Genomic DNA, 10,402 nt, shown 5'->3' with positions numbered 1-10,402 from the left:
GGGGGCTCAGCACAGCAAAAAAAAAAAACAAACCACACCCCAAAACCTCAATATTTCCTCATTAAAAAAAATGAAGAGAATTGGCTCTGTTCAAAAATCCCCAGTCCCGTGACACGTTGTTTTTCATCCTCTTGTGGTTATAAAGAAGCCCCTATTTCCTCCGGAACCCCCTCAGTAATCAGTGCAGTGGCTGCCTAAATCAACCAATTTTCTGTCAGATTTGCACATGGATTTTCATCTTTGGAATGTGCCTCTTCATCCCTTTGCATTCAGGGGCTGACAGTGACCTGTTTGTGGGTCCTAAATGCAGGTGGAGTAAATATTCCAATATTCTGCAATCACAGATGGCAGAGCTCTGTCTCTGGGGCCAGCTTGGCCCTCCTGGATGCCACACCTGCTCTCTGCTTTCCCTGCTCTCAGTTTAGGTGCCAGCCCTCTCTCCTCTCCATGAGCACACACAGACCAAAGAGCAGAATTGCAGGAAATCAACAGAGGCAACAAGAGGTGAGAGGAAAAAAATCACAAAGGCCACAAACCTTTGCTTCCTTTCCACCTTGTACATTTTTCCTTCTGCTGCACAAAAAGCTGCAGCTGGAGAGTCTTCTCATCATTTTCCACTCACCTAAACAAGCTCTCTATCCTGACCTGACTCACACACTTCTTTTTGCCATGTTGAGCTGTGTGGTGAATTTTTTGTGTCAGTTTGTAGCTCTCAAACCTGTTCCATTTTGTGGCTATAAACTGACTTTTTTTTTTTGTTTCCCTGCTGCGCTGTAGATGCCAAGTTGGAGGCCATGCCAAGGCTTTGTATTTTACAATGGAAGTGCTGATGAAGAGAAGCTGATTAAGGCTTTCCATCCTGCTTTTGAGGAAGGGATGGGTTTTAGTGAAGCTGAGGTACTTCTGACACTGGATACTGCAAGGAAAGGTGTGATATTAACCACTAAAAGTCTGGATTTGCACTGCTGGCCCTGACAGCTCTCAGTGCTTGGTGGCTTTAGTTAAAGCTGGGATTCCAAGGGCTCTGTGCCAGACATTGCCACCCTTTGCTTTTTTTTCTCTCTGGAGAGAAAAAATTTACTTTAAATTTAGGTCTGTTCTTATCAAGAATTTGAGGTGAACATGCCTACATTGCTGTGTACAGCCCATTAGGAAAAGGAATACCAGATCCTTCTTACATAGTTACACCATCCAGGATGTTTCTGCATCTACAGCTTTGATACTTTTACAAACTGGTTTAAACACAGAAGAGCAAAGAAAATTAGGTCTGTGAACAAAACTGATCAAACCAAGAAATGTTCAAATCTACCCAAAAATATTATTAAAACCAAATGAGGTTAGATGTTGGTGCCAAAAAATTGATATATTTTACTTAATAGTAAAAGAGGCAAAGAGAAAGAAAGAGAAAAGAAAGAAACAGAAAAAGAAAAGGGGAGGGTGTGGACAGGGAGAGAGTGACAGGGGTTAGGTGGGGCCTCAGTCAGGATGTGGTGGTCTTCTCTGCAGCTTTTGTAATACAGTTTTGCTACAAGAGGCAAAATTCCCTCATGAAGATATTTAAGCCATAAATTAAAACATTTCCATCTCTGGCAGACATCCTTCCTGGAAGTCATCTTCCACTGAGCATCCCTGGATGTGGGTGCTGGGAAAACTCTCACTGCAAGCTGAGAAGTAACTTGGCCCCTTTAACATTTTTCAAGCTACTCTTCATGTGTCTCATGGAATATTCAGAATTGGAAGGAATCCACAAGGATCAACCAAGGCCAAGTCCTGGCCTCAGGACAACCCCAAAATCACAAGTTTCATTCCTGTGTGAAAGATTATGTGTGTGTATATATAGTAGAAAAGTAAAAATATCATTATTTCTGTGGAAATTTTAAGTGTCAACATTATTTTCCATCTAGAAATAGCTGGGTATCACCAAGTGGCAGTCCCAGGCTGAGAAAGGACAAAGTGGGATGAATTCTCCTGAGCAGAAGATGGAAGAAGGTGGATTTTAACTCCTGGCTGGCTCAGCTGTGGGGCTCAGCTTTGTTTAGTGAGTGTTGTGAGTTCTTCCTGTAACACGCCTTAAAAGGGAAGTTCTCACTGAGGTAGTGGTTTAGCTCTGAGTCATTCGAGTGAAATGCTCAGGCTGTTTCTCTGACAAATGCAAATCCAAATTCCTGAAAGTGGTCTCACCCCTAGACTCACTGAGCTTTGTCTTTCCTAGCTGCAAATAACCAGAAGAAATGGGAAGACTTCTTTCCTGTGTCCTTCCTCAAATTTCTCTTTGCCAAGTGGTCTGATAAGTACAGGCAGGGAGTAGGGAGTGACACACTGAATACGTCCAGGAAACATCTTTGTAATTACACTGTGTTTGTTACCATGGAGATCCCAGGAAATGGCAGTGTTGGTGTTTGGCTGGTGAGCACCAGGTTCTGCACCTGAGCGAGGATTTTTTGTCTTTTCCAATTCATCTTCCACCAGATGACCTTTCTCCCCTGAGCCATAAATATCTTTGTACTCCAGTAAAAACCAGTGCTGTGCATCTGTGTACAAGTACAGCCTGAAGAATGCTCAGTCCCAGGATGTCACAGGTGGCTGAGTATTAAAAATCCAGAAAACATGGAATAAGAACTGCCAACACAGACAGCAAGCAGCATCCCCCCAGCACCGTGTATATTGCAATTAGTAGGGCAAAGCCATATTACTTGTTTTATTGCTGTTTATCAGAGTGTATCGGAACTGGGGCAGGAGGAGGGAGGGGAGGACAAGGATCACAATAACTGGGATAGACACAGAGACTGAAGGCTGATGTGGCAGTGAATGGGCAGCAGACAGGAGTTGGCCTTCCCCAAGCAGGCTGCACCAGTGAGGCAGAGCAGCTGGATGGAAGCTCTGCACTCAAACATTGACTGGTTTTACATTTTCCTAGCAATTGCAAACTGTCATCTGTAGGATTTTCTAGTCCAGGTCACACAAGGCCTGCTAACAGCAAATGCCAGCAGCTGTGCTAACCCTGGGTCGGATTTTATAATAATGTTTACAGTGGTAACTGAGCAGACTAAAGGCTCTCAGTGGAAGCTTGGGTAGTCCCGGCTGGAGCAAGGCTCACTGTGCCCTCTAGTGCACTCTGCCTGCAGCTCCCCTGTCCCTCACCAGAAGGACACGAGGAGAAGGAAGATGAAGCTCTTTTCCCCTGCAGTGGCTTGGCACAGCATCCTGCACAGGACAAGGACTAGAATTACACCAACGGTACCAGAGCCAAGGCACAGCCCCGTGGTTGTGCTCTGGTGGGAGCTGACCCCCACACGATCCCAAGTGTTGCCTAAGCACAGATCAAAAACTTTACCTTCACAAGTGAGGAAAGAACAACTCTGTACTCTGATTTCCTCTTGTCCTAGATAAAGCCCATACAAAAAAAATAAAACCAAAGCACCTGTTGAATAAGAGTATTTCTAGGTGCCAGCTTACAGCTGGGGTCTGTATGGGGCTACGCTGCCATCTCCCATGTTCCTTTCAGTTCCCCCACTACAGCACATTTCCAGCCCTAGGTTTCCCAGGAATAAGCCCTCCAGCAAAGCTGGGCTTTTTTTGCCTTACATTGCTCATTGCAGAGGTGTAAGGGGGTTCTGGATGGTAGGGGGTTTGTTCTTTCTGCACTGAACTGTCCCTGGGACAGCAGCTAGGAAGGTTTGTCTGTGACTTCCCAGATTCTTATTACAGAATATTCTCAGTTGGAAGGGATGGACCAACAAGGATCATCAGGTCCAACTCCTAAGTGGATGGCCCATCCAGGAATCAAACCTGCAAAGTTGCTGTTCTTAGCACCATGCTCTAACCAACTGAGCTAATCTCAAATTGTCTTATTTAATTCTCCAAGAATTCTGAAGAAAGTATTGCTCTCCTCCCATGGTCAGAGAACCTTTTCTGTGTAACCAGTTTTGTGAGAGTCAGAGACTGTTATACCTGTAAGTGGGTGGGGCTGATGAAATAGGTAGCAGACCTTGGGGAGAGAAACCCTCTGAAATTGTTGCTGGCTCTGCTTTCCACAGGACTCTATGTACTGGTGGGAGCAGGGGCCATCATGTCAGCAGTTGGATTTTTCGGGTGCTGTGGAGCAGCACGGGAGTCCCAGTGCTTGATTGGAACTGTGAGTAAAAGCTTTCCAGGGCCTGGCCTCTGCAGGGAAACCATCCAAAGCATTCAGTGCTTGGTGTCATTAATGGGAAGATCTTTACAGTCCAACACCTGAAAGGTCTTATGTCCTTTTATTGGCTAATCCAGTGTCTCTGGACTCAGCAGCCACCATGCAATTGCAGAGGTGTCCTTGCTTGTCCCCTGTGATGTATTCCCTGGAATTACTCTCTGATTTTCCTGAAGCTCCTTCTGAGCCACATCTTTGCCATTTCCCCTTGGTTTGAATGTGACCAGGAATCTGCCTTGGCAGCCCTGTGCAGAGCCCCCTCAGGAGCTTTGGTTCAGGGTGGGCTGTTGAGGCCAGGGGAGGATGAGGGGCTGGCTGGCAGCCCCCATGAACAAGCCACACTCATGTGAGATTCTCTCCTTCCTCTGCAGTTCTTTGCTTGCCTGTTGGTGATATTTGCAGGTGAGGTCACTGCTGGAGTATTTGCCTTCATAGGCAAGAAAGTGGTAAGTAGCAGACAGCTTCTGATGTAATAATGGGTAGTTATGGATTCCAGTGCCCACTGACCTGGCTCTTCCATAGGAAAACTTTCCAGGAGACTTTTCCCTGCAAGAATCTCTGTCATTCTTATCTGGCGCCAATGACAGCTTGTGTTATCACAAGTTTGGAACGGGATGAAGTTTTTGCCTCCTCTGTTCAAGAAAAGGTTGAGGTGTGGTTCAGCCTTGAAGGAACATCAAGGGGAGCTGTATGAAAAGAGAGCATTGCCTGGGAGAAGGGCAAACAAATTTAGGCACTGAACTTGCCCAACTCAGAGTGTTTAACCAAAGCACAGAACAGAGCCTATGAACACTCTGACTCTGAATGCCACCAGGCCACAAACCCTCCTGGCTTTTGAGTCACCATACCTGTTTACCAGGCACGACTTTTTGCCCTGGAGGTTGAGGACACGAGGTGAAAGTCTTGGACTGGGGGTAAGACTGATTTGTAACTCACTGAAAGTCTGATTTCTGCAGGCAATACAAGAAGCCCAGAAAATCTATGAAGATGCTTATGAGGATTACATGAAAAACCCAGTGGGGAAGGTCAACAGTACCATCTATCGCTACCACGTGGCTGTGAGTACTCCTCCACCTCAACACCTCCCTCCACTGTCACACTGCCCTTTAGAATCCAGAATTCCTCCCTCTGAGGTATGGCAAAATAGAACTGAATGTACTTAAAATCCAGTCAGAGGCTCACAATCCTGAGAGTTTCCTGAGGGCTCTGTCAGAATTCTGAATTTTGGATCTCTACATTTGAAAGTGCAATTAGCCAGGCTTTGAAGTTTCTGATGCTTCTGATCTTTGTGTGCAGAAGAAATGACTGTTATGGCCCTTGTGGATATTGAAATCCACAGATTGCAAATGCAGAGAGAAAAATGTCTGCATCCCTCTGCATCTGTCAGAGAAAACATGACCTGTGTCCCAGGACCTACAGTGTGGCTGAACCAAGTCAGTGAAAGACCACACATGTGTGACACAGTTCAGGCCACCCAAAAAGTGAATGTCTTAATCAGAGTTACAACCTGTGACTTCTGTAATCCTGTTTGTGTCCATCCTGGATCTACACTGCCTCCCATGGAGAGCAAGCCCAAGCTTTGCTGCTCCTTACAGCAATTCCCACGTTCTTTAGAACAAACATTTCACAACCTCAGACCCTTTTGTCCTTCTCCCATAGCTCTTATTTCTGACCCAAAGAGGAATTCCAAGCATTTTGTGGGAGATAGGCAAACAGGAAAAACAAACCCTCTGAAACTCTGATTTATTACTGTCTCCAAACCCAGCACGATGTTGTGTCAGAAATAAAATTCCAGCATTCTCTGCTGTACTGTTTGTGCATTGCCCATAATTCTGTATGTGATATTTGAACTTTCTGCATTCTCCCTTTAACTCCTGTTTTCTTGTAAGCCAGGGATCTGCTTTTCCCAAATCCACTTGTTTGCTTTGTTATGAAATACTGTAATAAAAATCTCTTCTGGTCATTTTTAATACAAATGTCACTGTTTGCTGTGGCCTCACACAATTGAAATTAATTTTTGAGAATTTTGTCCCATGCAGTTGGAACTCTACCAGAAGCAGCAGTTTAAATATAGAGAATAGGGTTGTTATTATTTGATCTGTACAGATTCTTTTTTTTAGTTATTTATTGTCTCACTTTCAGTATGAAAATATGTCCCTAAACCAGGACAAAATAACAACTGATTTTCATTATGGAACAGTCTGTGGTTTCCCCTCTTTGATCCTCCATCTCTCTCTCATGCAGCTCCAGTGCTGTGGTAAAGGTAATGTGGAACAACAAACAGGATTACCCTGTCCAGAGAACATCCAGCTGCCAAAGGCAAGTGTCCTCTGTCCTGCTTGTTCTAATCACTTCTTCATGTCAGGTCTTTAGTAAAATTGGAGACATTCTGTAAGTAAAAGAAAGGAAGTAGTTCTTTTTACCTTGCAAATTCGAGCATGAAATTCCTTATGGAATGGAGCAGAGTGGAGGCAGAATTAAGCTGGAGGTCATAATGCCCTCAGTCATGCCACCTGTTTGTGGCATCCTATGGTAGCTGAGACAATATTGCACCATCTGAAAGGAAAAGGGAGCAGGAGGGAACAGAACAGGATCCCAAATTCCCCATGGAGGCTGGATCTTAGCAAGTGCCCACCTTAGTAATGCATGGAGCCTCCTGACTAGAAACTTCATTGGTGTCAAGAAAGATATTTCTGTAATTTCTGTGTTTTCTGGAATCTGCTTGTGAGTTCAATGTCAAAATGAAGCACCAAACCTCCTGATTTAGCATGGCCTGTTATATAAAGGAGTTTAAATTTAGGGAGAAAACTGAGTGTAAGAAAATTACTTGCATGTGTCAGCCTCTCCAGGCAAGAGGTACAGATGCTTCCCAGGAAAGGGAAGATGCTGGGAAAATGATCCAGCAAAACCCAAGGTTTAGATGCAGGAATTAGGATGCTGACTGCACTAATATTTCTGTGTTTATTTGTTACTCAGTGAGAACAGCTGATAGAATTGATTGAAATATAGATTTCCAGACATAAAAAAATATTTTAATTTTGTTTTTAACAGAACTGCCTGGCTGAAATTCAGAATGTAATTGATACTCAGCTGCGCTTAGTTGGAATTGTTGGAATTGCAATTGCTAGCATCACAGTGAGTAAATCCATTTCTCCAATCTCTCCTTTAGCCCAGTACCCTGTCCCTTACTCAAAGCTTTGTGGAAAGTGTTTTCAGCAACTGGTGAGATTCCTCAATTCTTCTTGCTTCCAGTGTGTCTTCTCCCTGGGAATTGCCCCCATCAGTGCAAGCAGAGCTGTGTGACTGTGCTTTTCAAGTTCATTTTGTGTTCTTAGACAGGGTCCAAAGTGATAGAAATCATCTTTTATTCTATGAGTACGAGAGCAGAGTGCACATGAACCAAACTAGAAAGGAAAAAAGCTGTAGCAGCATTTACTGTATTCCAAAACAACTGCAGTCTGATGCTTTCAGTCCTTTAGGATACATTCCTTAGTTTTCATGAGGAATAGAGAGCTAGAGCTGTGACCAACAGATGTCACCCTGTCCCAAGGACACAGCAGGACCGGCAGGCTGGGGCTCACAAGGCTTTAGCACAAGGCTTTTCCAGCACGTCTGTGCCATGACTTCCTTCAGACTCAGACCCCAGCAGCATGAGGAGCCACAGTATGAGTAAAGAAACATTCCCTTAGCTGCTGGGAAGAGCAGGACATTCACAGTGGACACTGAAAAGCAGCTGAAGGGTTTCTGCAGGTAACAGAAACCATGGTGTCCATATTGAACAATCCTGGGGTTTGTATGAAACAGGAAGGGACTCAAAAATACAGTGGGGGTGGGACAGAGATCAATAACATCAAGGACGCACCAGAACTGGGATCATCTCCCCTTGGATCCCCACCTCAGACACAGTGAAGGTCCTGAAGTGACCACAACCTCCTCAGCAGCAGAAATGCACCTGCACCTTTTTCTGTTCTTGTTTCTGCCACTTGCTGGGCTGTGAGAGCTCAGCTGTGCCCATCCTTAGGGACATGTGTGGGGAGGGGACATGAACCCCGTGCTTTACCTGCCCATCTCACACCTTTAGCAGTGCAGGCTCGGGAGGCAGCTGCTTTGGAGAACTGACCTGTGGCACAAAGCAGAGCCTCTGGCAACACCCACTGTTCTCTGCTTTTATCATTCCCTCTGCTGACCAAGTTCCCTGACATGAGTGAGGGTTTACATTTAATGCACAGTCTTGCTCTTCAGCACAGGAACTACTCAGAGCTCAGCACCAGCTCTGGGGGCTCTGCAATCACCCTCTGCTCTTACTCTAATGTGTGTCCTATTCCATGTAGAAGCATTCTGACACTCAGAACACTCCAGTGAAATACCAGGATACCACCGATATCATTATCACCAGTTATTGTGTGACTGAAATTGATGTTAGTAACATTAATATTTGGGGCAGTTGTGCTTGGCTGGACATATAGAACAAAACAGTGAAACCAGTGTGATAAAATCAATGAAAACTCCTCCATGTTTAGTGTCTGATGTTTTGGGGTTTGTAGATGGAAGCAGTCACTACTCTGCCACAGGGACCTTCAGATTGTCTGATATGCAAATTGTTTTATAACTGTTTTGTAAGTGGATCCCTAAATCACATCCCTTCTCTTCTAGATCTTTGGCATGATATTCAGCATGGTTCTGTGCTGTACCATCCGTAACATGAGAGAAATGATCTAAAACTGTCACTGCACAACTATGCCCCAGGAGTTCCAGACTAAGCTTACAAGAAGTGCTCTTCTACCCAATTTAATAATTGTAATGCATTTTAATCAGTGTTTTAACATACTGAGAGGAAAATATCCCGTTAGGTGATCAGGTGAATTGTATTAGTTACAGTAAAACTGAAGTGAACAAAAAAAGGGGTTTAAAATGTCCTTTTTAATGAAAAAAGAGCAAAGGTGCATCTAAGACTAATTTGATTTTTAATGTTTGTATATGTGCAATTAAGAGTTTACACATGTATAGACTTTGTGTAAGCATATGCATGTGTCTCCTTACAAAGACCTCTGGATGTGAGCAGGTCCCTGGATGTGCAGCACCTGTCCAGGTAAATATCTGCAGATGGAACACGTTGTGTGTGCACATCCCCCAGGGACACCGTGCTCAGAACCTTCTCACACCGAGCCCCTGTTTGCCAAGAATTAGCAGAGGCACAAATGCCATTGTAAAAAGTAAGACCTATGATCCATTTTGTGACTTTATTTTCCAAAGCCCAAACAGAGCAGAAGTAATAAAATTGTACTTTATTTAAAAAAACAATTAATGCCTAAGGGTCTGCTCCAGCAAACTTGAAGAGTAGACCCACTGACTTCACTGTCATGCAGAGACTGGGTATTTATTTTTTGTAGGACTGGACCCTTCATGCAAATGCAGAAAGCTCTGGGGGAGAAAACACATCCAAGGAGATCCAGGCTAAAGGAAGAGGGGGAAAGAAGTGGGAAGCTGGCAAGACCAGGCAAACTGCAGTGCAAAGTGTGCTTAAGCTTCCCAAGCTAGGCTGAGATAGACCAAAAAACCCAACTGTGAGTTGAAGGGGCCACTAAAATCCAGATTCAGCAGCCCCTTTATCCCAAAAGCCTCACTGTGGCTACAAACTGGTGCAGGAGTGGAGCCTAGGTCCAGACAAGCAGCCCCTTTGTCAGATCTCTGGAGAATCTAACTGGCCTGTGGAAGCCAAACAAAGAACAAAAGTGGTCAGAAAAAGACACACAGCACTTTAATATCCTCAGTTTCTGCTTCTGTGACTATCACAGCTTCCACGGGGCTCTTACCTCAACCTCTCGCCCCTTCCAGGGGGCAGAAGGCAGGAAAGAAAGATGGGACATTTTTGCAGAGCCATGAAGTAAGTTTTCTTACTGGCACCTTTAGATTGCATAGGTATAAATTAGATTGTCAGGTATAAAAATTACACTGTGTGCTTGAAATACCTCAGGGCTTGCGTTTACATTGTTTTTTTCTATATCTTAATTTTTCTATTTGTCATATTTATTCATAAGAGAATGTTCCTTTTGAACCAGCCTAGAAGGGAGAAAGGCTGTCCCCAGAAAAATAAGTTACATCAAAGGCTCAGGATCTCGTAATTTTTGGCTTACTCAAGATAATTCACCATTTCAGAGAACAGCTTTTTGCTAACTATACCCCCATGGCAGCAGATCTGGTGATCACCAGTTC

The 10,402-nt window shown here is 44.3% G+C and overlaps 1 protein-coding gene across 1 annotated transcript in view; it reads left to right on the top strand.

Annotated features, from left to right (window-relative positions):
• The window catches only part of TSPAN2 (tetraspanin 2), an 18,524-nt gene extending 8,476 nt beyond the window's left edge, over positions 1-10,048 (top strand). The window contains exons 2-7 of the mRNA XM_005428107.2: positions 4,038-4,135; positions 4,561-4,635; positions 5,146-5,247; positions 6,434-6,508; positions 7,241-7,324; positions 8,843-10,048. Coding sequence (XP_005428164.1) covers positions 4,038-4,135; positions 4,561-4,635; positions 5,146-5,247; positions 6,434-6,508; positions 7,241-7,324; positions 8,843-8,908 — 500 coding nt within the window. The 3' untranslated portion in view covers positions 8,909-10,048. The remainder of the gene's footprint in view (positions 1-4,037; positions 4,136-4,560; positions 4,636-5,145; positions 5,248-6,433; positions 6,509-7,240; positions 7,325-8,842) is intronic.
• Positions 10,049-10,402: the final 354 nt, after the last annotated feature.

The sequence above is a fragment of the Geospiza fortis genome, unplaced genomic scaffold, assembly GCF_000277835.1.
Source record: "Geospiza fortis unplaced genomic scaffold, GeoFor_1.0 scaffold391, whole genome shotgun sequence".
In the NCBI taxonomy this organism is placed as follows: domain Eukaryota; kingdom Metazoa; phylum Chordata; class Aves; order Passeriformes; family Thraupidae; genus Geospiza; species Geospiza fortis.
Note: the sequence above shows the minus strand (reverse complement) of the source record. Positions and strands in the feature narration are given on the sequence as shown.